The sequence below is a fragment of the Drosophila elegans genome, unplaced genomic scaffold (genome assembly GCF_018152505.1).
Source record: "Drosophila elegans isolate 14027-0461.03 unplaced genomic scaffold, ASM1815250v1 contig_814, whole genome shotgun sequence".
NCBI classification, from domain to species: domain Eukaryota; kingdom Metazoa; phylum Arthropoda; class Insecta; order Diptera; family Drosophilidae; genus Drosophila; species Drosophila elegans.
Genome location: NW_024546167.1, coordinates 21,507,279 through 21,532,236, shown reverse-complemented (window position 1 = coordinate 21,532,236; position 24,958 = coordinate 21,507,279). Strand labels below are relative to the sequence as shown.

Sequence of the window (24,958 nt, the reverse complement as noted above, 5' to 3'; positions counted from 1 at the left end):
TTTGTAGCTAAATCGTATTGCAAAAAAAAAAAGTGGAAAATGGTTTCAATTTATATTTATTTATTTATTTAAATACATATTTGTTTACGTTTACAGTTAAATTCCTGCATTTGCTATATGTAGTTGTGGTTTATGTTCTTGTTGCTGTTTGTAGTCGCTTTTGTTTTGTCTGTGAGTGTTGAATGGAATTTTTGTCGAATTTTGTAACATTTAACTATTGCACTTTGGAAAGGCTTCCCGCTTCCCACTTCCAACTAACATGCACATTGGTTGATACGAAAGGATTGAGAGTTAATTGGTAATAAGTATACGATGAGAATTTCCATTATCGGTATTCAGTATTAGTATCTATGTATATAATGTATATTTTAGTTTACAATTCTTTGTTCTTCGGCTGCCGCGTCGCGATTGAAGGGATTATCAGCAGATTCATGGCTTGCTACTGCATCGGATAAGTTAATACTTGGTGCTATAAAAATCGCTTTCCTTCCCAGGAAGCGGCACAACATGTAGTTCTCTTCAGTTTATCTATGATACACATACAAAACAAAATAATACACAGGATCAATTGAAAAATTCTGCTATAAGTATAATAATATTTTGAATGTTTGCTTTTGTTTCCTCTAAATTTGACTTCTCTTCTCTTCGGTTTTCGATAAATTTTCAGTTGCTCAACAGTGAATAATCAAGGGGAGTTTTTGTTTGATCATCTTTAATTATTTGTCTATTATTTAATGAGATTTCTGCTGCTGCGGCCTCATCATCAAATCTTCACACTCAAAAACACTAAACATGAATTTCGTTTTGATGCAATTGCAATAATCAATATGTGTATAAATATTTAGATAACGATTTGCATATTTGTCATTTGCCTGCATCTTAATAATTTCCTTGCAAGCATATCTTTTTTGTTTTAAATTGTTTTCTGTTTTTATTACAACGACGTATATACTAGGTATATGTATGTGGTTTGTATGAATGTATATCTGTGTATAGGTATATAATATCCAATTGCTACTGCCTCGAAATGATGCAACAATATATAATTTGTCATACATATTAACATAATCTAATTATGTTCTCTCGTTTCTCTACTATGAACTTTTTGAGCTTAACATTTACAAAGAATTCTGATACGGATTCGGGTGATTAGGATGTGGGGGAGTGAAGGTGGGGAAGGGAAAGGTTTACAAAAATAATATTCAAATCAATACGAAACGGGAAAGTGAAAAGTGGACAAAAAGCTCACTCCGCAACGTGCTGCTGGAGAAGATAAAAGGTACGTATGAAGAGAGTAGGAGTGGCTGGCATTACTAAACACTTTGCTTTGATATTTCTATAGGTGATTGGGATTGTGCATTGTAAAGTGGTTGCCGTGGCTTCGTAGCTCCATCTCGACCCCTCCCCGTCCATGATTGTTGTGGCTTAGAACTGATCCGCCAGTAGGTCGCAGATCTCCCTGGTCACGGTCTCCTTGCTGGCCCGAACTGTCAATCGGAACATCTGTGAACGAGTAGGAGGATTAGCATCGTTGAGATCAATCCCATCTGTCCACAAACAACTCACCTGAGCCTGCTTATTCGGCTCCAATCGCATCAGGCAGCCCACCTGCTGGGATTGCGTGTGGATGATGCCCGCACAGACCATGTTGTCTGGATTGGGATCGACCTGGTCCAGCAGCTGCATGCCGAAGCCCATCAGCTTGTTGCGAGCTCCGGCCAAATCCAGTGGCTGGGCTGCCTTGAACACTTTCTGTGACCGTTGTTGTTCCCTGAAAATAAATTCACATTAATTCACAAGCCGAAATTCCAGAAGAAACCCTCTCTAATTACCCGCTAAGATTCTTCCATCGCGCAAAGAAGGATTCGGCATTCATTTCGGTTGGCTCAAAGAACTTGTTCACGGTCAATGGCAGTTTGATGCTAAACTTCTGCTGGGTGCCGTTGTAGCGGAAACTGATCTCGATGGTTGGCGCATCGGCGTAATCCTCGATGCACTCTGCAGTGAGGAGTTGTTGGATCTGGGCGCCGGCCTCCAGGGTCGGCTCCACCGCCTTCATCTGCACGTTCAGCTTGAGCGCATCCTCGGCGGACCATTGCAGCACGGGATTAAAGTTCTGCAAGCAAAAGGCGGGAAATTGTAATGCCACCAAACATAGCCAACGCCAACCAAGTAAATACTTACAGTCAGGGGAACCTGCGTCTTGTTACCATAAAACAGGCCCAATCGTCCCAGATTCTGACGGAACTCGCTCTTCACACCGATCTGCAGCATCTCGTTTTCGAAAAGAACTCCATTGTTCTTGAACAAGAACTTCTTGGTGTTGTACACGGCACTCGAGTTGTTGTTGCTGCTGTACATATCGCCCAAAACATCGATGAGCGTGCTATTGCTATTGCTGCCACCGCCAATATTATTCGATGGCGGTGTACTCAAGCCCAGGAGATCCGTGTTCGCGTTGCTGTTGTTCAGCTTGCTGTGCGAGTTGTTCACGTGGGCATTGTTCTGCGTTACAGAAGACAGCGGAGCCGGGCTCTTCGACTCCCGGATCTCGTTCTCCGGCACCCGGCCGGGCTTCTTCTTCTTCAGCACTGCCAGAATGGAGCTCTCACGCTCCGGGAACGATGGCATCTCCTCCAGGACGGTGGCCAACACGTCGGTCGATGCCACAATGCTGAGCTGCAGATATTCGCTGGCTCGCTGCTGCAATTCCGCATCAGCGGACCGAAGATTGCTGTGCTGGCGGAACACATCCTGGATATTGGTGCGAATCTCCGGGAACAGGTTGATGAACTTGATGTACGTGGAAAGCAGCAGGGCCCGCGTCATTGGCGAGCACAGATGGTACTTGGAGTGCAGCAGCTTGAATTGCACCAGTGGTGCGGATCGAGAATCGCCGGCAATCAAGTTACCGAACTCGCCCAAAATGTAGCCGCCCACTTTGACCATGTTCTCGTGGCAGGCGGGCGCCTGGAGCGCCTCAAAAACGGTCTTGGCTGCATAGCCCTGCACCTCCTCGCGGTTGATAACGATCTGAATAACGCGGTACCACACTTCCTCGGACACGTAATCGCCGGCAATGCGGATAAGATTGAGTATCACATCCACATACCTGGGGAAATGTCAATTGCAGCTCAAATTGCAGTTCCCAAAGGTGGAAAAATCAATGCTTACCAGGTATAGTCCGTGGCGTACTTCTCGGCCAGAATGGCCACCTTGAGCACCATCTCCTCGCGAATCGAATAGTCGGCCGTCTCCAGATAGTTGAGCATCTCCTGAACAATCTCCTCGGCATTGCCGCGATCGCACATGGCGTATAAAAGGTCCACCGCCATTTGACGCACGGAAACATCCTTCTCCATTTTCATCGAGAGTATGACCACCTCCTGGTGCTTCTTGACCTCCTCGTGCGAGAACTCCGACGTGGCCAGGTGGCACATGGACTCCAGAGCCAAGTAGCGCAAGTTGGTCTCCCGGTTGCTGAGGAACTGGCCCAACTGGTTACAGGCGCGCACCAGAAGGTTCGGCTCGCTGTCGCTGTGAATTATCAGATTTATGGCCTCGAAGAGCACGGCGTTCTTGGCGTTCGAGTGCTGCACCTTCTTGCTTTTCGGCGGCTCTTGCGCCTTGTTCAGAATCGTCTCCAGGGTCTCGTTCAGTCGAGCCCGCACGCCCGCCTCCTCGGTCACCGGATTGTAGTTCTGCAGCAGTCGAAGAAGCTTCACGGAGAGCCATGGAGCCGGCACAAAGTAGTAAGTGTAGTCCTGCACAAGGGATTTGGGGATTAGATTGAATGCTTTCATACTACGAGCAAGTCTTTTTAACCTACCTGAAGATCCGTGTAGCTGGCTGTCACGATCCGGGACAAGCGTGAAACGGCCAAGTTGACACAACCCTTGTACTCGTCCGGATTGCGCTTCACCAGGGCGTCGATCAGCGAGGTGGCCGCTGTGACTACTCCCATGTGCTGATCATTGAGCAAATGGATGATGCGCGAGGTCCACTCGCCGCCGGGAATGATGTCCGGCGAGGAGCGGAACAGGCGGAGCAGGCACAGCGCCGCCGACTGCTTCACCACGTCCATGGTGTCGCCCGAGACGAGTAGCTTGGGTATCTCGTTAGAGAACGACTCGGCCATGTCCCGGCTGCCGATGTTGGCGATGCACTGCAGCGCCAGGTTAACGTGCACAGGATTGCGCGACTGCAAATCATTCTTGATCGACTGGATGATCAACCGGATGAGGTCGCTATTCGTGTTCACCAGCACCGAGATGAACAGGTAGCCCTGTAATCGAAAAACAAAGTGTTATAATAGTGATATAAGCAATATGTTCAAACCATTAATATTCATTCCTAACTAACATTTTGTAAAAAACTTTTAACTTATTCGAGCTCTTTTTACCATTTACTTTAACATAACTAATTGTGATATACAAATTTCCTCTATTTCGGGTCGCTCTGAATAACAAAATGATTATGGAAGCAATTATTTGGTGTACTCACGATCTGCTTCTCTGAGTATTTGTTGGAGGACAGCAGATTGACCGCCTCCATGTGGCCAAAGTCGATGTCATGGCCGAGGAGAAAGATGAAAAGCAGCTTGCATACATATTTCTTCTTCTGATAGCCGTCGAGGGTTTTGTCTCCTTTGAATTTGCTCCGGATATTGGCCAACTCCTTGTTTATGCGTTTGACCTCCGCCTCTTTGCTTTTACCTGTGGATGGTGAGGGGAAATATATGTATATATTAGTAATATGGAAAAAAATGGATGAAGGTCACAGAAGGAGATTCACAGTAAAACAAAAGCGTTTCGTCGCTTTCTTTTTCGGCCCATGGTTGATCGATGGGAGAACCGACAACTTCACACTTCTCGACTCTCTCCATGTCGCGACTTTTCTCCGGTTCACAGAGGCACCAATTAGTACCAGTCACCGAATCGCTGCGGAACCTCAGCTCTCCGATATGCTGCCCACAAACCAGTAACTAGTAACCAGCATACGAGTACATATATGTAGCAAACAGCGAGCGGTGACGATAATACCATACAGTGGGGCTTCAAGTCAACAATTGGCGCGATACAAGTTTGAAGGAAGCTAGTTAAGCTAAAAACGGGTGCTCAAATCAAAATTATCACGGCATCACAAAGCCGATTCATGATGAAAATTTAAATTTAACTGAATTCTTTGTTTCAAATAGAGCAGTGTTTAAGACACCGTATCCATCCTATCGAGTGCCCACTATGTGTGTGCTTTTGCGCCGCCCCGCTTTATTGTGAGTGCGCTGCTCCTGGTAATTGATCAAGAACTGGCGCTGATTCCGCCCCTATGGAAAATCTCTTGCCACTCTACTAATGCCCTGCTCAATTGGATTTAATGGTGGTTACCCAAGAGATCTGCACTTACAGTTCCTTATATCCGATATAAAGACGGCCAGGCCTCTCATGCCATCCCCCCGCACCGGCGCCATGGTAGTTAGCTTGTTAATTTTCGCTGGTTTTATGCAAACTGGGGGCGCAAGAAAATCGTCGATCGAAGGCGGCCGAGACTCGAGGCGTTCTTATCGCTCGAACTCGACGTCGGATCCGGAGAAAGATATAGTAGTTGCTTTCCGCTCTGTCTGTCTATATTTCTCTGCTTCTGGATCACTCTCTTCGACGCTCTTTGCGATCTGAAAACAGAAGAAAGTTTTGATTAATAGAGGGATTTAGATATTGAAAAAATAAGTGATCGATAAAAGGTTATGTTAGTAATATTACTCATAGGTAACATTTTACATTAATGTATGTAGTAATGTAATAGTAATGCATCTATTAAACAAATTTAAACTAATGTGAAATTACTGTTTAGACAATCAACCAATCAATAAATACAAAATCAATAATATAAATGTAATATAAAAACAGGGGAATTATATGTAGCCTTAAATTTTGACCCTTTGATGTTTATGGAGTTTATCATGGGTGTCTTAAAAAAGTATGTATCCACCAGATAATTTGCTATACTACGGAACTCAGATAACGATTTATGTGAAGAGTTGTTGCCTGATAATCTGTAAACATTTATCTAGTGAATTATATAGTCGATTTCGATGCTGAGTGTTTCTCGCTGTGCACTTTATGTTCGGTGAACTCTGACATTTTGGCGTGGAAGCGAAGCACCCACAGTTTTGGCATCCGATTTATTTGCAACTTGGCAGCGTTTTGCACGCTGATAAAGACTCTGTGACCTCGCTCGCCCACATTTTATCGCTTGGCGAAAAGCGATGTGCACTTGGGCATTATTTGTATTATTTCGGACGACCACCGGCTTCTGTTTCTGTTTTCTGATTCGCTTTCTGTTTCGTTTTATTTTCTGTTTTTCACTGCGCTCTCTTTGCGCCTTCTTTCTTGCCTTCATGTCACGTCACTTTTTCACCGCTGGATGACGAAGGCGTTTCGCCCAAAAAAAAAGACACCAAAGAAGCCACCGAAATTAAAAACATTAATGGGCGTATTATAATGTGTTTTTTTGGGAGCTTACTTCTCCGATTTCCGATTTGTTCGATGCTCGGTTACAGCGGACAAAATCGTTGAGCGTTGCGGAATTTCTGAGAGAGTTTTGGAATTGGCTTCGCTTGGAATCGCTTGGAATCGCAATCCGGAATCAGGAATACGGGGTGTTGGCCGCGGAATGTTTGGTCTGAGTGCTGCACTTTATATAACTCCAACTGGCTGGCGATTTCGCCGCGCTGCTTCGCCGCTAATTTGATTGCTAACTATTTCCGAGCGCAGAGCAATTCACTAAAATGAAAATTTCTATTGATTTTTCTTCTCTCTCGCTGCTTGAGAGTGGAGCCATCTAGCGGGCGCGGGTGTGCGGATTAGTGGGACCGAGTGGGAGTAAGGCCGCCATACCGCAAATACCATGGTCTCCAGGGCTTCGTCTTGCAGGGCTGGGTGATGTTTTGAGGTGAGGTGTCATTTCTCTACAGGGTTTTTTGAATGTTTATTAATAACAGTAAAGTCTCTGTAAGACAAACGCTCAACCACGGAACGTTTTTTTTTAGAAAAGGCTAACTTTGTGTATTTTTTCTGCAAGCTATTAGTATCAAATTTTTATTCCGACAAAATTCAGCATGCGGTAGTATCCTATTTATTATTCTATAAATTCTCTATTAAAATGTCGAACCCAAGAACTGTAATTAAACATATAATTCGAGTAAATTGATCTACAAAGCAAACTGAACTTAACTTATTTAAATTTTAATAGTTTTATCTTTGTTTAATTTCCGTAAAAATTAAACTATTATTTTAAAAGGGGATATGAAATAAGTGAACTCGTATCAAAAAAGTAAGAACTTGTACCATATAAGAATTAAGTATGCAAGTTTAATGTTTCTCTTAAAACTTTTCTTTTTGATATGTATTTACATGTAACTTCCTGTTGAGTTTAAAAAGTTTATAAGGGCTTGCATCAGTAAAAAAAATTGTTTATTTATAATTTTTGATTCTAGCTCAACATTAAAGAGGAAATAATATAGCTAAAAGTATCTTAAGTTAATTGCGATAATTGTTAAACATGATTTTAACCCTCCTGAATACAAATCAATTCCATAACTTGTGACGTCACAAAATGAATGCAGTGCGCCACCTCGCTGTCCGCACACCGTGCGATTACTCCGCCATTTTTTTGCGCGTTTCAGAAACGCGTTTTCGATTCGTGGTTTTTATTTGTGAAAAAATATGTGAAATGCTTCAGCGGCAAGCAGCGAACTGGCAGAATTAAGAGCACAGGACCAACAGGACTCACAAATCGACCAGGAGCAGCGGATATCCGGATATCGTTGCCTGCAAGGGAAGCGATACGTGCCGAATGCAGACGCATGTGTTACGCAGCAGAGTTCCAATTTTCGCACCGCACAAAAACATAATTGGCACAGAATATTGGAGATTTTGTAGTGAGCCAGTAGCAGGAGCCAACAGCCGGCAGCCATGAGTTTTTCCAGCGACGAGGTGAACTTTCTGGTTTACCGATACCTGCAGGAGTCGGGTGAGTAGATCACGACCCCTTCTGGCGATAAGTACCCGTAATCTTCTGTAATCCCCGTTTCCCAGGCTTTCTGCACTCGGCCTACGTGTTTGGCATCGAGTCGCACATCTCGCAGAGCAATATCAATGGCGCCCTGGTGCCTCCGGCCGCACTGCTCACCATCCTGCAGAAGGGTCTCCTCTACACCGAAGTGGAGTGGAGTGTAGGTGAGGACGGCGAGGTGGCACGCCCCATTGAGGGCCTCTCGCTGATAGACGCCGTCATGCCGGAGGTGAAGCCGCCCAAGCCCATTGTGAAAACAGAACCGGGAAAGCAGCCCGGCGCAGTGGACTCCTCCGCCCCCGCAGGTGGCAACCAGAACAGTCAGAACTCCAAGCCAGAGATCAAAATCGAACCTGGCACGGGAGCAGCGGGCGCAGCAGCCGGCAACAAGACGGCCGGCAGCACTACGGGCACCAGCACGCCGACAGATCAGACGACCGGCGAGGTGGACTCCAGCGGAAACACGGCAAATAACACGGGAGGAGCCACATATACAGGCAACAATGGAGCTGGAGGCAATCAGGCAAGCACCACAGGAACCAATAACACAAATACCCCAGCTGCCGGAGAAACAGCACAACCAGGCGCAGGTCAAAAGAAATCACAGAGCTCCAATGAGGCGGGCAGCTCATCTGGCGGCAACGCGGGCAATGCGAATGCCACCAGCACCGACGATGCAGCCTCCTCCACTTCCACAAACGGCAATAGCAGCACCTCCAGCAGCGTTGAGCAGCCGTCCAGCGGGGTGACGCCAGCTGGCGGCGGCACTGTATCCACCTCCAATCCGGATGCGGCGGCAGCCGGAGGAGCCTCCTCGGCAGCAGGCGCTAAGGTGCCCAGTGGGGCGGTCACGATTCGAGTGGGAGCCCAAGGAAACAACGTTCAGGCGGGTTCGTCGACGGCCCAGAACTCGGCGCCCAGTGGAACCATCTCCTCGTCCACCGGTGGAGGCGCCGGAACTCCCGCCGCTTTGGTGCCCATGGATATTGACGAGAGCATCGAAATACCCGAGTCCAAGGCTCGTGTGCTGCGCGGTCACGAAAGCGAGGTGTTCATCTGCGCCTGGAATCCAAGCAGGGATCTCCTGGCCAGCGGTTCGGGCGACAGTACTGCCAGGATCTGGGACATGTCCGATGCGAACACCAACTCCAACCAGTTGGTGCTGCGACACTGCATCCAGAAAGGCGGCGCCGAGGTGCCCAGCAACAAGGATGTCACCTCTCTGGACTGGAATGTAAGTTGAAGTCATTTCTTCTGCCTAAATGTATTGTCCTTAACTCCTTAACGTTTTTTCTATAGTGCGATGGCTCCCTGTTGGCCACCGGCAGTTACGACGGCTACGCCCGGATTTGGAAGACCGACGGCCGACTAGCCTCCACTTTGGGCCAACACAAGGGTCCGATCTTTGCGCTCAAGTGGAACAAGTGCGGCAACTACATTCTCTCGGCTGGCGTGGACAAGACAACGATCATCTGGGACGCATCCACGGGCCAGTGCACGCAGCAATTCGCTTTTCACAGTGCTCCAGCCTTGGATGTGGACTGGCAGACAAATCAGGCCTTCGCCTCGTGCAGTACGGATCAGCGCATCCATGTGTGCCGACTGGGGGTAAATGAGCCCATCAAGACTTTCAAGGGACACACGAACGAGGTGAATGCGATCAAGTGGTGTCCGCAGGGCCAGCTGCTGGCCTCCTGCTCCGATGACATGACCCTGAAGATCTGGAGCATGAATCGAGATCGCTGCTGCCACGATCTGCAGGCGCACTCCAAGGAGATCTACACGATAAAGTGGTCGCCGACGGGTCCGGGAACCAATAATCCCAACACAAACCTCATCCTCGCCTCAGCCTCGTTCGATTCGACGGTGAGGCTGTGGGATGTGGAGAGAGGTAGCTGTATTCACACGCTGACCAAGCACACGGAGCCGGTCTACTCGGTGGCCTTCAGTCCGGACGGTAAGCATTTGGCCTCCGGCAGCTTCGACAAGTGCGTGCACATTTGGAGTACGCAAACGGGACAGCTCGTGCACAGCTACAAGGGCACTGGCGGCATCTTCGAAGTCTGCTGGAACTCCAAGGGAACTAAGGTCGGCGCCAGCGCCTCGGATGGCAGCGTTTTTGTCCTGGATCTACGAAAGTTCTGATCTCCTGAGGAGCCGCTGCTGGATTTCGTCTATTAAGCAAACGCTTATATTAGTCAGGTGTCCTTTTTCAACTCTTAATTTGGTGGAAATGGAATTGATGAAATTTCACTTGTGTTAGATTCGATTTAACTTTGATTTACATTCATATATTACATTTGCTCGGGCAGTGAAATATAACTAGTTCCAATTCTGCCAATGTTAATCGACTTGAAGCTGGAAACCGGGACGCATGTAACTCCTTTCTTAGCTATCCCGCCCTGCAATCTGTATTTGTAATTGCTTTAAGTTCTAATTAGCTCTTTAAGGTTTAACTCTTGAGATCCTCCCGCTTTTGTTCACGTCTTTTTCGTACGCTTAATCCCGAGTCACACACAAAACGAGATGCACCTGGGATTTCAAAGGCTCCAACTTGGTTGTTGTTCTCTTCCGATCTGCAGGATGCGACTCGGCTCTTTTTAAACTTAGTTATAAGCTCTATGTTTCTAAGGTCGTACCTTTTTATACAGAAATCGTTTAGTATAACTTTATGCATTTTGTTATTGTGTCGATCGAAGATGCCAGCCAACCCATCATTTTACCTTTAAGATGAAGGGATATCCAACGAGATCAGATTGGACCGATTCACGCATACATTCAGAACAGTGTAACTGCAGCCCCACATAGTCTGTAAACGAGCATAAGCCTAAGAAATATTAAGAACACAAGAATGGCGAAAACAAAAACATCTGCAAAATCCATTAAAGATACAAATTAAATTGAGTTTTCTTCGACTTGGGGTAAAAAGTTGTATTATTTGGGTTAGAGAAAACAATATTATAAGATAACTTTCACAAACTTAAGAACAAACTATTTTAAATATGCTGACTAACTTAATGTATAGATAATCATTCAAAGTCTAGAACTCTATGACATTTCCCAGATGTCGTTGCTTGAAGAAGCGGCACTCCTCGCGTATCATCTCGCCGGATTTGGTTGTGCCTTTAAAGAACTTGGTAAGCTTGGTGCCTGCGTACTTTGGCTTCTCGGAGTCCGGCTCATCGAACTCCATGTCGTAGGCCTTGTCCGCCAAGGCGTTTTCCGCCGTAGACCAACTAAAGCGCACGAGACGAGGAAATCCGAACACCAAATCGATGTGCTCGGACAGGAATCTCTTGGTGACCGGATCGCCAGGATAACCGCTGCCAAAGGCATTGTCTTTAATGACCAAACCCTCGGGAAACTTCCACACCTTGAGGGCATGATCACGGGTTACCTTGGCACAGATACTCGCTGCCGAGACAATGGGATAGGTGGAATCGGCCTTCTTGGCCACAGTGATCTTGAAAGTGGGGAAGCGCTTGAGCAGCTTCTCCTGGTACTTTTCCGGCGGACCCACTGTGTCCACATACACCTCCGCTATATTAACGCCTGCATCGATGGCCTGCTGGATCAAACCCATGGCGGAGTCCATGGAAACCTCGTTTAGAGAGCACTTGGATCGCCGGTACATGCTTGTGCTGATTGTATTCGGCGATATGATCTCCACGGCCCAGCCAATGCAACTGGTGGCATACTCCTTGGTGTTGATATCGTTGAATATGACATCCCGCTTCTCCTCGGTCAATTGTTTGGAATCGGCGCATCCCAGATCCTCGAGAGCCTTTTTGCTATCAAGCGGACAGTAGGAAATTCCATATACCATGGGTCCCAGGACGGGACCACGCCCCGCTTCGTCCACGCCCAGCATGCAGGGTTTATCCTTGCAAATATCCGGTACATCACTCAAGTAAACCGTATTCCGACTGTTTTCCTTGGCGGCTATAAAGGGTCCCAGAGTTTTCAGAGAACTGATTTTGTTGGTTTCCTTTAGGTCCTCATCTTCGGGCTTTTCGTCCTTCTCATCGGTATCACATAAAGTCTGGTTTTCCTGCTTGATTTCCATATCTTCTTGGTCCGACATTTTCGCGCGCCTTTTTTGTTTACTTTTTATCGCAAGGGAGCAGGGTCACTATTTATTAGGGCTGGAAGTACATCGATAGCACAAACGATGTTATCGATGATTCTAATTTTTTTTTAAACATCGAAAGTTACAAGTTAAGTTAGAAAATCAAAATGCTAAAAAATAAAATTTGGAAGAAAAAGTATAATTATAACAAAAATGTAATTCATCATGTACTTTAATAATATTAATTAATGCTAATATGGGAAAAATTGTATTGATAATTCAATAAAGAACAATTTAGGGTCATTCAAAAGTAGTTAAGAAAACTATTCGATTACGAAAATATTGATCAACAGTGAAAAGAAGTGTAACCTAGTTAAATTGTTTGGAAGCAGCTAAAAATACAAAATAAAACAATTAAAAACATAAAAAAAATTGTTATTATCCATTATTGTAATCTTGAAGTCGCTTTTATTTGAAAATAAAACTAATGCTTAAATCCACAAGAAAAATTGCTGATTAGAATATTAAAATACGAGACAAAAATATGAAAAAAAATTAAACAAAAATAAAAAATGAATTTCATTCCTTAATGGTTTTAATTGTTTGCTTTGCTTATTTGTCAATGCTTAACCTGATAACACTTTCTAAACTATTCTGCCAAAAATTATTATTTCATATAATTTCAATTATTTGTAAGATAAAAAACCAAATTAAAGTTGTATGTGTTATAAAGAGTTTTCCAGTTCCAATTATATATTGGCTTTGGTTTTTAGTTAAGTTTATCTTGTTACATAAGATGTAGACATTTTATGACGATTAAAGTTTTAATACCATCCTTCTATTCAAGGTATCATACATAATTTATTGAATACATAATTGCGAGTATATAGATATCAAAACTAAACCTGTTTTTATGTTCAAAAAATTTGAAAATAACTTCATAGTTTAACATGACTAATAAGTTTTCATTGCACCATTGGATTTTTTGGCTCGTTAAGCAATTAGGGAGTACCCTTAATATTATCTGTACTTTCGTGATAATATCGACGACAACCCGAGCACCAATATCACGATAGTGCTATCGATGTTTTGACAGCTTCGCTTCCATCCCTACCTTTTCCTTCTCTTTCCGGTTTAGGATTTTGACCAGCGTGCTTGTTCTCGTCCCGAGCTAAGGCCATTTGTTATAAACAATTAATTTTTGGCAACTTGCACAATCAGTGATTAGCCACAGCACTTCGACATGTCCACCAAAGCCGAGCTCGCCTGCGTCTACGCCTCCTTGATCCTGGTCGATGACGATGTTGCCGTCACCGTGAGTTCCATTTTTTCTATTTTCGTGGTGCACAAATCCTCCAAAACGCAAAGCATCTCGCAGAGATATTGAAGGATTTGCGGTCCCTACTCTGAATTAATTTACCCATTGGCACGTGCTAACGATATTTCTTAAAATTTGCGAACAGGGCGAGAAGATCAACACCCTTCTGAAGGCCGCCAACGTCGAGGTGGAGCCCTACTGGCCCGGCCTCTTCGCCAAGGCCCTGGAGGGCATCAACGTCAAGGATCTGATCACCAACATCGGATCTGGAGTCGGTGCCGCCCCCGCCGGAGGCGCTGCCCCAGCTGCCGCCGCCGCTCCAGCCGCCGAGTCCAAGAAGGAGGAGAAGAAGGTGGAGGAGTCCGACCAGTCCGAGGACGACGACATGGGCTTCGGTCTGTTCGACTAAGCGGAATCTGGAATCGTCTAGAGACCATTTGGACAACCTGACATCCGTTGTGTTTGTGCTCTAATCCTCGAGAGGTGGACGTGTGCCGTGTTTCCCCGACCGCGTACACGTTTTAATGTACAAACTCGAGGAAATATAGAAGACGTTTGCTAAAAAAATGAAGTGATTTGTTGTTTGTTTACTGGAACGGTGTGAAGATTACTCGCACACAGTGATTTGTTTGTTGCTTGGAGTACTCAAGATCGCTTGCAAATACCCTAGTCCCAAATTTTATGAAGGAATATGCCAAAGGTAGATGGCATTAAAGATGGCGAATTTTTACATTTAGAATAAATTTGTTAATTATTATCGGAAGGAAAAGGCTATTAGATACAAACGATTATATGAATGATCTTTATTTTTATAAATAAGGAATCATATTTAGTTTTTTTGCTTTTAAAACTATATATGTACATGTTATCCGAAGTTTATTTTCTTAAAGCTGGAGAATTTTTTAATTACATTTTCGTTTAAATCATGTACCAATCATAAAAGTCTTAGCAATTAGGTTATTTTACCAACACTGTCATACAGGAATTTTTATTAATTTACAAAAACGTTAACTAGAAAACAGTCTCCTGCAGAACCTTGGCCAAAGCTCTCAGATGGGGTCCATCAATCACTTTGAGACCCAATCCCACCACGAATTCCGTGGGGCACTTGTGGAGTCCGGTTCTGTTGACCAAAAATTGAATGGCGCTGCGAGTCTCATCGGTGTCCAGGCCCAGGCAACAATTCATCGTGATGGGCACCGAAACGTGGAATTCCGGATTATCCACGGGTCCATGAAGGTAGGGAACCACCCGCTCATCCCGCTTCACATCGAAGTGCACGTTGTAGATGCCGGGAATCTTGCCCAATTGGGTGACCACCAGGAACCACTTGTTGGCGAATCCATGGAACACTATCTCCGTGGGCACACCATTCACATCGACTGAAAATTGCCGATCGAAGCCGATTTCGCGGGGCTTATCTAGTGCAGGGGTCATTTTTTGTATTAACCAGAGTTAAATTCCGAATTTGTTTACAATGAGACAGCATAAAGTGTGGCTGCATGGTGAAATTTTTAAAATACCACCAGAATCTTTCCAACAGATGGCGCATGATGTTAAATTTTATTGGCCACGCTTCTGGCGGAATAATCATGAACCAAGACAAAGTTTTAACTTTAATTTGTTGTTAGGTTACCAAGGCTACTTTTGTTTGATCTATTCATTAAGTAAATAAACACAGAAATGTCCTCATGCATTTGCTTGGGTCCCAAAAGAGCGGGTAAAACGCACCTGCTGAAAGCTCTACAAGACCCAGATTCCATCGATGAGACGACCTACTCAATGCCCACCATTGGTACTGGAATCTATCGCATACATTTCCCCACAAAATCGCCCAACGGGGACAAACACAGGTCACCCCCGGCAGATACTCAGGTTAACATACCGCATGGTGGTAAAAATTTGCCCAAATCCATACAGATCCTGGAGATTGGTGGAAGTATGGCGCCCTTGTGGCGGCAGTACTTTGAGGATGTCAAGAAGCTGATCTATGTGGTGGACACCTCCAATCTCTGCCAGATATCCGCCGCCGGTGTTCTTTTCTATTCAATCCTCACCGAGCCGCGCCTGCAGAAGGTCAAGATCTTGTTGGTTTTGGCCAAAATGGACTACTCCTACCGCCAGATGCGAAACGAGGCTCTGCTCATGCTGCAGATGTCCAAGTTGCAGAAGCAGATCCGCCAGCAGGTGACCATTGTTGAGGCCAGTGCGGTCACCAAAGTGGGACTGGATTCCATCTACGACTGGCTGCAGAGGCCCTAAAAACAATTCATTTAAATACAAATAATATAATGTTTAATTTTACCAAAAAGATATCGTAAATATCAGAAATGCACTACCACTGATGATATTTTTATAGCTTGTTACTTTTTTTTGTCCTTGTATTTTTCATTTGTATAAGAATTATTTTTTAATTGTTTAATATAAATTAAATACCAAACTTCTATTTTATAATAATTACAATATAAATGATATTATACTAAATTAAAAATAAAATATTGGAGAAATACTGGATAATCTCCCATTTAGAATTGAAATATTTCCTATAACTTGATTTCCAATGAGTAGTTCAAGCTTCCGGGAAATTGTATTGAGCAATTAGTTTGTTATATTACCTGCATGGGCCATTAACTTTTAATGATTTAAACTCGAATTGGAATTAGAATGCCAGGTAGATGCACATGGTGGTCTCTAGCCGCAACTGTCCCAACAGGGACAAGAGCAGGCGCACTACAAAACCAATTAATGTTTTGGCCTACCAGGTCTCCATGGCAATCACCTAACCAAAGCAAACCAAACCAAACCGAACCGAACCGGAAGACCCTTTCCATGTGGCGCATATGTGTGTATATACCTGCCACAGGCCAGTCGATACAGAAGACAGAAAACCGCAGCGGAGGAATCCACAAATTAAGTCCCGTGGAAAAGAGGTAGGCGGTGGAGGAGGTACAAGTTATGGGCATAGAAAAATTAGATGGCATGCAGACGAGCCAAGAACTAAGACCAGATTCGAATTCGAGCCCAGAGGAATCCGCCGCCAGAAGAACCGCAGGAAGCTGAAGCAGCAGCAGCAGAGGCAGCAGCAGCGGCAGCGGCAGCAGCCACATTCCTGATGCCCCTGGATTTTGGTCTTCGAGTGGCAGGGGCAGGGGATGACACGCATCCGGTTTTAAAATTCCAGCGATCAAAACGCAGCAGAAGAACCCGAAAAAAGGAACCAAACCAAGGAATTTAAACACTTGAATCGGACACAGATACACATTGCACGCAGAAAAAAAAACATAAAGAGAATGTGTGTACAAATTGAAAAAAAGCTTAAATACGATATTCTTAGGAAGTATAGCAGCTTGGAAAGTATAGATAACTTAAACTATTTTCAATAAATTACATTTTAATAACACTTTTTTCCTGGAAGCAGAAAAAAACTTTAAAAAAACGTACTTGAAAAAAGAATGGTTTACTATGATGATCTAAAGTCAAGCTTAGAAATTGTAAATAATTGAAAACTTCACTTCACCTTAATATATATTTTTAAGTTTAGTGCGTTATTCCTCAAATTAAGAAATTTAAGGACTATTTTTCTGGGTGTAGTTCAAAATTTAAAAAATAAATTTAAAATGAATTAATTTATATTTTTATCCAAAGTACCTAAAATTTCGAAACTTTTCTTTTTTAGGTGAAGCTAATTTTTTCGAGTGTTACGCTAAAAGCGAAAGACGCGAATCGATGGCGACTGCGACGCTGGAGCTTGACTACTTCAGGGCAGTGTCCCTCTACCGCCGCCGCTCCTACGAGAGCTGTGCGGAGCTTTGCAACGCACTCCTGCAGGCCGGTCACGATGGCCATGTCCAACTGTTCGCCACCAAAGAGGAGGAGGAGGTGGAGCAGCAGCAGGCGGAGCACAGCAGATTCGGTAGCAATTTGCAACGCATTGGCCCCAGGCCAAGAGGAGCAGCAGGAGGAGCAGGAGGAGCTGGGGCAGCCGACTCTGGAGCATCCATCATGATGCCCACTTGGCTGATGGAGGGCGTGTGGCAATTAAAGATGCGTGCCCTAACGCAGCGCGTCTTCCTGGACGATCTGGAGGTGGATGAGGCCGGGGCTGAGGGTGAGTAGGTGACAATCTGGGGGGTATTAACCTTGTTTTCATATAATGAAGTCAAAATTAAATTATAGTTTTATAATGTTCGATTTGTTTTAGCCAACGAGGAAGTGGAGTTCGAGCGTATAGCCACTGCTGCTCGACCAGGGAGCAGCATAAAGACCGCCTTCCAGCCACGCCCCCTCACCAGTCAAAAGGCGCAGCGGCAGGCGAGGAGCAGGGGCGTGGGCGTCGGGGTGGCCCACTCCAGCGATGGTCGCCTAAATAGTTCCAGGCCAGGATCGGCGGCAGTGGCTCGTCCTGGCACCAGTCTCAGTCGACCGGGCTCCTCTTTGGGTGGCGGAGAGAGACCTGCCTCCCGTTGCGGCACCGCCTCCCGAGTTCGAGTCACTTCGGCGGCGGCCTTCCAAGTGGGCGATGCCACCGCCAAGCTCTACCAGGCATCCCGCCTCAATCCCACCATATACGCCGAACGGGAGACCCTGATCAAGGCGCTGTTCCAGTTCCTCTACTACCACGAATCGGATGTGCAAAAGGCATACTCTTTGTGTCAAGCGGTGATGGAAGTTCAGCGCCAGAAGGCCGGCAGTGGAGCCACTGCATCTAACTTGTCCTGGTGGTGGCAACAGCAGATGGGCCGCTGTCTCTTGGCCCTCCACTATCCCCGCAAAGCGGAGCCCTTTCTGCAGCAATCGCTGGCCAACTTTCCCCATCCGGATACCTATTTACTGCTCTCCAGACTTTACCAACGGATAAAACAGCCGGGGAAAGCGTTGTCCCTGATCAGCGAAGTGGTCGACACGCGACCCTTTGATGTCACCTATCGTCTGGAGCAGGCGAGGATTCATCAGGCCATGGAGCAGCAGGAGGATGCACTGCAGCTCTACAGACTGGTGGCCAAATTGCAGCCCATCAATGTGGAGTCTCTGGCCAGCATAGCCGTGGGTTACTTCTACGACAATAATCCGGAAATGGCAGTAACTATCATCTAATTTTAGTATTTAGATATCTGATTAATGAACTTATTTTTCTATAGCTGATGTACTACCGCAGAATTCTGTCCTTGGGAGCCCACTCTGCTGAGCTCTACTGCAACATAGCATTGTGCTGTCTGTATGGTGGACAAATCGATTTGGTCTTACCCTGTTTTCAAAGGGCTTTGGCCATGGCCACTCAGCCCGAGCAAAAGGCGGACATCTGGTACAATCTCAGCTTTGTGGCGGTGGTGAGTAAATTGAAACTTTGATAACTTAAATATTAAATCGCGGCAAGTTAAGATTTAAGAAGGAATTTATAATAATCGCTGTTAAATTATAATTTAGTAATGATACATTTAATGAGTATTATTAGTTATAACAATTAAATTGTCCTCAAAAAATACACATACATAAAGTTTACAATCTCTTGCCTTAACAATATTTATATTAATTTTAGACCTCTGGCGATTTTAATCTGGCCAAGAGATGTCTTCAGCTGTGTCTCACATCAGATGGCCAGAATGGAGCTGCCCTTAACAACTTAGCTGTGTTAGCTGCCCAAGGAGGGGATATTATGGGAGCCAAGTCCTATCTAAATGCAGCTAAAGATGTGATGCCCGAAGGTTCAGAAGTTACCACCAATCTGCAGTTTATGGATGTGCACTACAAGCTGTAAACTTGAAGGGAAGTTTTAATGAAGACATGTGCATGAGTTTGGAATTTATGTGTTACAAAAAGTTTCACAAATAAATTAAGTATTTATCTCTTTTTGGCTATGGATAACCAAATAGATTTTATAAAGTAAAACATTATTATTGTAGGAAAACCCACCATATATATAAATTGTTGATTGTTTAGCTTGACAGAATTGCTGGTCTGAAGTGTTAAATACTTGAAACAAGTACTCAAAGAATGACTCTCGTTTTCCTTTTGTACCTCGGTTGCGGTCAATGCAAACTGATTCATGTTGCGAAATACCTTAGATTCAGACCCACCCACCAGTGCTCCCCACTCTAACCGTTTTAATTAGCGGACTCAGCAGAAAAGCTTCGGCAAATGTTGTGCAAAAATCCAACAAAGAATCGTGGAGTTTTAGGAATCATTATGCATGTATGTATGTACTATATGTATATGTGTGTAGCCATTTGTCAGGTGTTCAGGTCAGAAAATCTGCTGATGCTGGAGCCAAAGCTGTGTCTTCTGGCGGGGAGTGTCCCACTACCCCAACAACTCCGCCTCCATTGCCTTCTCTTTGTTTGAGTCGAACAAATGATAAGCGCCAAATATTTGTTGATAAATGTTTGAAAATTAAATGAGCAACGTCCGACGACGTTGAACTCATCGCGCTGGCATGCATAAGCTAAATATTTATCAGCCTAGAAGGGGCCAGACTCTAGAAATTCTACAGTTCTCCCAGCAGGGGATTACAGATCCCACGGTTCGGGGACCAAGATACTAATCGAAATTTAAATACCGCTCTCGAGATGTGCTTAATGAAAAATGGAACCTCCTAAACGGATACAAAAAACGAAAATGCAAATTAAATTAGACTCATGAAAATGATATTAGCAAATTCCGTGTTAATTGGGTGGCCAAAGTCACAATGTAATACATTAATAATCTTTGTTTTGTCTAAACTTAATCGTATACCCATTTATCAATTGAATTCAAGTTTGGCCCTTTTACAAATTTTAGATTTAAATATTAATAGTTTTTAGATAAATATAATAATTATATTATGATAATTAAATAATAATTAAATATCTTTAAATGTTTTACGAACAGTAGCCCGACATGTTTGCTTGTTTTCAAAGTTTAAATGCAAATCCAGACACATTTTGTGGTCGTGTTCATGTGTACAAGTATTTGTATCTGTATCTGTATCTACACATCTACCTGTGTCTCTATCTCTATCTGTATCTTGTATTTGCTCATTTCCGTTTTCGAAGAGAGTTTCGTTTTCTTTTTGACATTGAATTCGCGTTGACTGGGCTTATCAGCCTTTGGGCCAAAATGCGTCAGCATTCAGGGCTTTTTCTTTTATATATTTTTTTTTATCACAAACATGGCAGCGACTTGTTCGTAGCTCTTTTCCACTGTTCAACTGCCCCTCAATCGGAGTGACTAGTTAATCATTGGCGGATTCGCCTCGTCCGGCTGCAGGTGCCTCCAAAGTGTCAAGATGATCTCGTAACGCGACTCTCAATTAGCCGGCCACACCTGACAGCTGCAGATTGAGCTGTGAGTTGAGTCGAGTCGACTGGAGTCGAGAAAGGTATTTCGCCGGGGCTCCCAGATACTCCAGATACTCCCGATACCCCAGACCCCGACCAAGATCACCCCTTCGCTCGAAACCCCCTTTTGCCCCGGCCTGCAAATATTTCTGGCGCACGAGCTGAGCGAACTAAAATGTGCAATCTTCTTTAGGTAGGGTTTTGCTTTTCATTGCTTCACAAAAACAATATGTTATAATGCAATGCTTTTCAGTTTAGTTGATATCAAAATAAAATTAACTGTATATTTATCCACAGAAATCTTTACATTTTATAATGATTGCAAAGTAATTTGGAATCTCTATAAATTTCTTAACTCATATGTATACTGAAGTCTAATATAAATATCCACAGATTTTAAAGTCGGTTGGTTTGTAACTTGATTTAAAGGGGAACATGTGTCATGTGTGAAATTATATATATGCTTACGTACATATGTACATTCCTCACCTTCCACACGCCTCTGTTTAAACAAGTGTTTTTTCTGCGGTTGATTCTATTTATCCCCCGAAAACTGTGTTACCATAATAGCCAAGGCACCCATTTCGCTCTTTTTAACCCATGGGAACCAAATACTTCACCGCCAGTCCATTGATAACCAAGGAATCGATATCTAGGTTTGTTGTGGGTAGACCGCAAGAGCAAAAAGCACTTCGGTGGACATGGAGATGCAGCTTGGCTGCTCCGAGTCTTTCCTACTTCACCCCCCCGATTTCTCCGATCCTGCAGCCCATATAAAAGCTCATTAAAAGCATAAAAAAAAGAGTAACCAAGCAAGGCAGCAGCTACTGTACGGACCTTGGTTGATTTTTTCGATTTTTAGTTGCCACATATTCCCCCCCAACCCCACAATGTTTCGCCAAGAGTTGCCGCGGAAAAAATCTTCTCCGAGGGAAGAAAAGCACAAGGAAGACCGAAACAGGTAAGTCAACAACAGCCAACCAATTTGCAGAGATAAAAAATGCGCACGATGTTTGTTGTTGTCTTAAAATCATTTAGCCATAAACATAAAACCAAAGATCAATTTAATTTATAAATTTTAACAAATTTATAAAACGTTTAAACGTTTTCAACTGCTCATTTAAGCAAAAACTAGGTTTTTGATTTAAAAAATTTATTTTTTTTTGGCAGGGTATGTATCGAACTGGCTAATTCCATAGGTTAACCCTAAGGATAAGAAAAAGGGCATTAGGGTTTGTCAATTGAATCATAATGATTAAGTTAATATGTAGCTATTTATTTAAGTAATCGTTTAAAGCTTACAACATACCATTTTTTTTTAAATAGTTTCTTACTTAATTTTATTTTTATTTTTTATTTTCTCAGTGTACACATCCGTTCGGGCTGCGCACGCGCGATGTTGACGTCGGCGTCCTCTGCTGCGTTTGGTTGCCTTAATAGTGTGTGTGTTTTGTTTCCTCTTTTTTTTATTTTGGGGCCTTGGAGCCTTGGCAGCCTCGAATCTCGTGCCTCATGTTGCTCTTCTTCTTGCTGCAAGCCGGTATTTAGAGGGTATCAGAAATGGGATGTCCAAGCAAGAGCTTATAAAAACAATATAAATAAATAAAAATATATATAATTAGTTATTAGAAGGTTCTGTTCCTTAAATTTCTTTTCGCCGGCTTGGTTAAAACGAAGTATACATTTTTTGAACTTTGAAATTGCATCCCTAACTTTCCATGGTATATCCAAGTCGAGTCCATTCCTGTGCATTGTTGCTGCTGCTGATGATGATGACGATGCTAAAGATTGCAATCACGTTGCGCGCGGCGTCCAGAATTTGTATCTGCAAGATACATCTGCGACTCCTCGACTCCCTGCTCCCTGAATTTCATTTCACTGGAATTTATTTAGAACACATTGTTGCTGCTGCTGTTGGATGTTGCTGCTGCTGCTGTTGCTGTTGCTTATGCTGCCGGGAGCTTAGCTGAGGAGCAGCAGCAGCAACACAGCAGCAACATGCAGCATTCCAAAGCCCAAAAAAGGCAAATCCCAAGCTACAGCAGCGGCTAAATCGATTGGCAGCCTGAAATTTCACTGCAGTTTAGTCGGATTCCCCCTCGCTTACTAAAAATTGAGAGAAATGAGAGAGAACTGATCGGTTCGAATAAATTGAATCGAATCGAATCGAATGAGATGCCATAGAGTCTCGACGCCGACTGGAAATGGAGTGAAAGTAGGGTAGGCAGATTAGACTCTGTTTTGAGACTATGGCTTCAAACTCTTTGGATTGGATCTGACTCTAACTTGGCAATCTATAAACACTTGTCTTTATGTATGGGTTTAATTCTAAGTTGTATACTTGGTCACTATGGCTGCTATTTTAAAAATACTTTGTTCATATTGGTTGACAGATTGTCAGTAATTCGTTTCATATACTCTTAAAACATGGTTGTTTCAAAATAATCATTCTAATTGAAATTATTTTCAAATTATTTTGCTACGCTTGTTTTCCTTTGAAATCAGAATATTTTCAGTTCACATAAACAAAACTCCGCCTTGCAGTCAAAGGTCAGAGTTGAAGTTATCGCTCGGCCTGAGCAATCAACTGTGGAATTACGCCCATTCACCTCACCCAAAACTTATTTACTTTCAGTGACAACAAAAACAAGGCCCAAAGGCCAGCGATTCGAATAGGAAGTAAGTTAGTGTAACAAAAGTAATAAAAATACCTGGGACAGAAGGTACGCTGATGGGCTAAGCACGACGTGGTGAAAGAGGGGCTCTCCATTAACATTATCGTGGCCAGCAGAAATATTTGACCATAATAAAAAGAATACAAAACAAAGCGAATCGAATCGAGCAGCGAATCGAAGTGTGGAAACCCAATCGTCAACTCATCGAAGCTTACGATACCCTCGATCGAGACTGATAAGGGGTTCGGTTGTGCTAAAATGCATGTTCAGGTTTGGAGTTGTGGAATAGGACTAAAAGTATCCTGTAAATTACTATTTCCATTAATAAATAAAATGGGAAACTGCTGCATTAAAAATTTATATTTTGCAGATTATTATTATTTTTATTATTTAAAATATGGAATACTTCTAATAGGACTTCTTTTTTTTTAAGAGATAGACATGCACTGGAAAGAATAACGATTTAAAAATTGGTTATTTCTTATAACATGAATTAAGGACAATATCAATACGGTTGTAGAGCAGAAGATAGCTAGAGGTGCCAGCAAGAAAGGGTAGAAAGTATGCGTAAATCGGCGATATCGACAAGCGTTCGACTGCAATGAAGCGTAACGAAAACACACCAGAAACAGCCACACATATGTACCATTTCAGAGGGTTGGGGCCCGTTGGGTTATGAGAAAACTTTTAGGCCTTCTCTCCGTATCATCATTGCCAAAAAAGACCGAAAAAGCACGAGCATTTATGAATAGAAAGAGGATCAATAGCAGCTGCTCTTGGATAAAAGATAACTTTGTAAAAAAAAAAATTAATAAAAAACCGCAAAAAAAACAAAAAAAAACTGGCCAAAATTGCGCGCCAATTCCGCAACTGAGATTCTGGACCCGGAGTTTGGAGACTGAAATCGACTTCAAGGAATTGCATAAAAAATTCTTGCTTCTTTCTTTCTGTATTTTTTTTCGCTCTCCTCGCTGCGGTCGAAACTTTGGCCTCGACCAGGCTCCAAACCTCTCGGCACAGACACAACTATATAGAACGTATATCTACACAATGTTGACCAAGAACGTAGCGCCCAAAAGGCAGCTTACAGCAACAACGCAACAACAACAACCGGTCTTAGAGAACCAGCGACCAAGCCATCGACCAAAGACGAAAGAACAACGAACGGCAACGAAAAAAAAAAGAAAAAACAAGAATGAAAAGCGTTGGATCCAAAAAGTCGAAGACAGATGTACTCTTAAAATCACTTCAATCTGATAAGGATAATGCCCCATATATTAAGGCCTGCAAAAGATTTTAATTTACAATTAATCAATATACTAATAGTCATATTTTTAACAATCTTGAAATATTATAATCTTAGTATAATAAGATTAATTAATTCTTTAAGTTTAAAGATTGATTTACCCTAAGACTCAGGTTAGTCTTATAAAAATAATTACCAATATTAACGCTTCCAAAAGTTATAGTTACAAAATTACAAGTTATTATTAATAATTTAAAATGTAAGAAT

At 43.4% G+C, this 24,958-nt stretch overlaps 7 protein-coding genes across 8 annotated transcripts; 4 read left to right on the top strand and 3 right to left on the bottom strand.

Moving 5' to 3' along the window:
- Positions 1-43: 43 nt before the first annotated feature.
- Positions 44-6,863, bottom strand: LOC108137841 (AP-2 complex subunit alpha). The gene is made up of 9 exons (XM_017259767.2): positions 6,520-6,863; positions 5,404-5,668; positions 4,504-4,715; positions 3,830-4,285; positions 3,175-3,764; positions 2,185-3,112; positions 1,833-2,116; positions 1,567-1,771; positions 44-1,503 (listed from the first exon to the last, which is right to left on the bottom strand). Exons 2-9 carry the CDS (start codon positions 5,465-5,467, stop codon positions 1,426-1,428), a joined length of 2,817 nt encoding a protein of 938 aa, XP_017115256.1. The 5' UTR covers positions 5,468-5,668; positions 6,520-6,863; the 3' UTR covers positions 44-1,425.
- A 784-nt stretch (positions 6,864-7,647) lies between these two features.
- On the top strand, positions 7,648-10,970 carry LOC108137842 (F-box-like/WD repeat-containing protein ebi). Its single transcript, XM_017259768.2, has 3 exons — positions 7,648-8,028; positions 8,094-9,304; positions 9,370-10,970. Exons 1-3 carry the CDS (start codon positions 7,971-7,973, stop codon positions 10,213-10,215), a joined length of 2,115 nt encoding a protein of 704 aa, XP_017115257.1. The 5' UTR covers positions 7,648-7,970; the 3' UTR covers positions 10,216-10,970.
- A 16-nt stretch (positions 10,971-10,986) lies between these two features.
- Positions 10,987-12,191, bottom strand: LOC108137843 (ribonuclease H2 subunit A). The gene has a single exon (XM_017259769.2). It carries the CDS (start codon positions 12,152-12,154, stop codon positions 11,111-11,113), a length of 1,044 nt encoding a protein of 347 aa, XP_017115258.1. The 5' UTR covers positions 12,155-12,191; the 3' UTR covers positions 10,987-11,110.
- Positions 12,192-13,245: 1,054 nt separating this feature from the next.
- Positions 13,246-14,028, top strand: LOC108137867 (60S acidic ribosomal protein P1). Its single transcript, XM_017259803.2, has 2 exons — positions 13,246-13,454; positions 13,603-14,028. The coding sequence occupies exons 1-2, from the start codon at positions 13,383-13,385 to the stop codon at positions 13,864-13,866; spliced, it is 336 nt and encodes a 111-aa protein (XP_017115292.1). The 5' UTR covers positions 13,246-13,382; the 3' UTR covers positions 13,867-14,028.
- Positions 14,029-14,236: 208 nt separating this feature from the next.
- LOC108137866 lies at positions 14,237-14,945 on the bottom strand. The gene has a single exon (XM_017259802.2). It carries the CDS (start codon positions 14,892-14,894, stop codon positions 14,469-14,471), a length of 426 nt encoding a protein of 141 aa, XP_017115291.1. The 5' UTR covers positions 14,895-14,945; the 3' UTR covers positions 14,237-14,468.
- Positions 14,946-14,988: 43 nt separating this feature from the next.
- Positions 14,989-15,831, top strand: LOC108137865 (ADP-ribosylation factor-like protein 16). The gene has a single exon (XM_017259801.2). The coding sequence runs from the start codon at positions 15,141-15,143 to the stop codon at positions 15,717-15,719; it is 579 nt and encodes a 192-aa protein (XP_017115290.1). The 5' UTR covers positions 14,989-15,140; the 3' UTR covers positions 15,720-15,831.
- Positions 15,832-16,300: 469 nt separating this feature from the next.
- Positions 16,301-19,272, top strand: LOC108137833 (tetratricopeptide repeat protein 8). 2 transcript variants are annotated; one of them, XM_017259758.2, is made up of 5 exons: positions 16,301-16,387; positions 17,134-17,565; positions 17,659-18,536; positions 18,596-18,784; positions 18,994-19,271. In XM_017259758.2, the coding sequence occupies exons 2-5, from the start codon at positions 17,184-17,186 to the stop codon at positions 19,210-19,212; spliced, it is 1,668 nt and encodes a 555-aa protein (XP_017115247.1). In that variant the 5' UTR covers positions 16,301-16,387; positions 17,134-17,183; the 3' UTR covers positions 19,213-19,271. The 2 variants fall into 2 exon arrangements, with proteins under 2 accessions (XP_017115247.1, XP_017115248.1); XM_017259759.2 differs by lacking the exon at positions 16,301-16,387 and having other exon boundaries at positions 17,456-17,565; positions 17,634-18,536; positions 18,994-19,272.
- Positions 19,273-24,958: the final 5,686 nt, after the last annotated feature.

Excerpts from the sequence above, each read along its gene's own strand:
- LOC108137841 (XM_017259767.2), bottom strand. The coding sequence starts at position 5,467 with ATGGCGCCGGTGCGGGGGGATGGCATGAGAGGCCTGGCCGTCTTTATA. Across the intron at positions 1,772-1,832 it reads CGATGGAAGAATCTTAGCGG|GGAACAACAACGGTCACAGA; the intron begins GTAATTAGAGAG and ends ATTTATTTTCAG. Across the intron at positions 1,504-1,566 it reads AGCCGAATAAGCAGGCTCAG|ATGTTCCGATTGACAGTTCG; the intron begins GTGAGTTGTTTG and ends ACTCGTTCACAG.
- LOC108137842 (XM_017259768.2), top strand. The coding sequence starts at position 7,971 with ATGAGTTTTTCCAGCGACGAGGTGAACTTTCTGGTTTACCGATACCTG. Across the intron at positions 8,029-8,093 it reads CCGATACCTGCAGGAGTCGG|GCTTTCTGCACTCGGCCTAC; the intron begins GTGAGTAGATCA and ends CCCGTTTCCCAG. Across the intron at positions 9,305-9,369 it reads TCACCTCTCTGGACTGGAAT|TGCGATGGCTCCCTGTTGGC; the intron begins GTAAGTTGAAGT and ends TTTTTTCTATAG.
- LOC108137843 (XM_017259769.2), bottom strand. The coding sequence starts at position 12,154 with ATGTCGGACCAAGAAGATATGGAAATCAAGCAGGAAAACCAGACTTTA.
- LOC108137867 (XM_017259803.2), top strand. The coding sequence starts at position 13,383 with ATGTCCACCAAAGCCGAGCTCGCCTGCGTCTACGCCTCCTTGATCCTG. Across the intron at positions 13,455-13,602 it reads ATGACGATGTTGCCGTCACC|GGCGAGAAGATCAACACCCT; the intron begins GTGAGTTCCATT and ends ATTTGCGAACAG.
- LOC108137866 (XM_017259802.2), bottom strand. The coding sequence starts at position 14,894 with ATGACCCCTGCACTAGATAAGCCCCGCGAAATCGGCTTCGATCGGCAA.
- LOC108137865 (XM_017259801.2), top strand. The coding sequence starts at position 15,141 with ATGTCCTCATGCATTTGCTTGGGTCCCAAAAGAGCGGGTAAAACGCAC.
- LOC108137833 (XM_017259758.2), top strand. The coding sequence starts at position 17,184 with ATGGCGACTGCGACGCTGGAGCTTGACTACTTCAGGGCAGTGTCCCTC. Across the intron at positions 17,566-17,658 it reads GGATGAGGCCGGGGCTGAGG|CCAACGAGGAAGTGGAGTTC; the intron begins GTGAGTAGGTGA and ends GATTTGTTTTAG. Across the intron at positions 18,785-18,993 it reads ATCTCAGCTTTGTGGCGGTG|ACCTCTGGCGATTTTAATCT; the intron begins GTGAGTAAATTG and ends TATTAATTTTAG.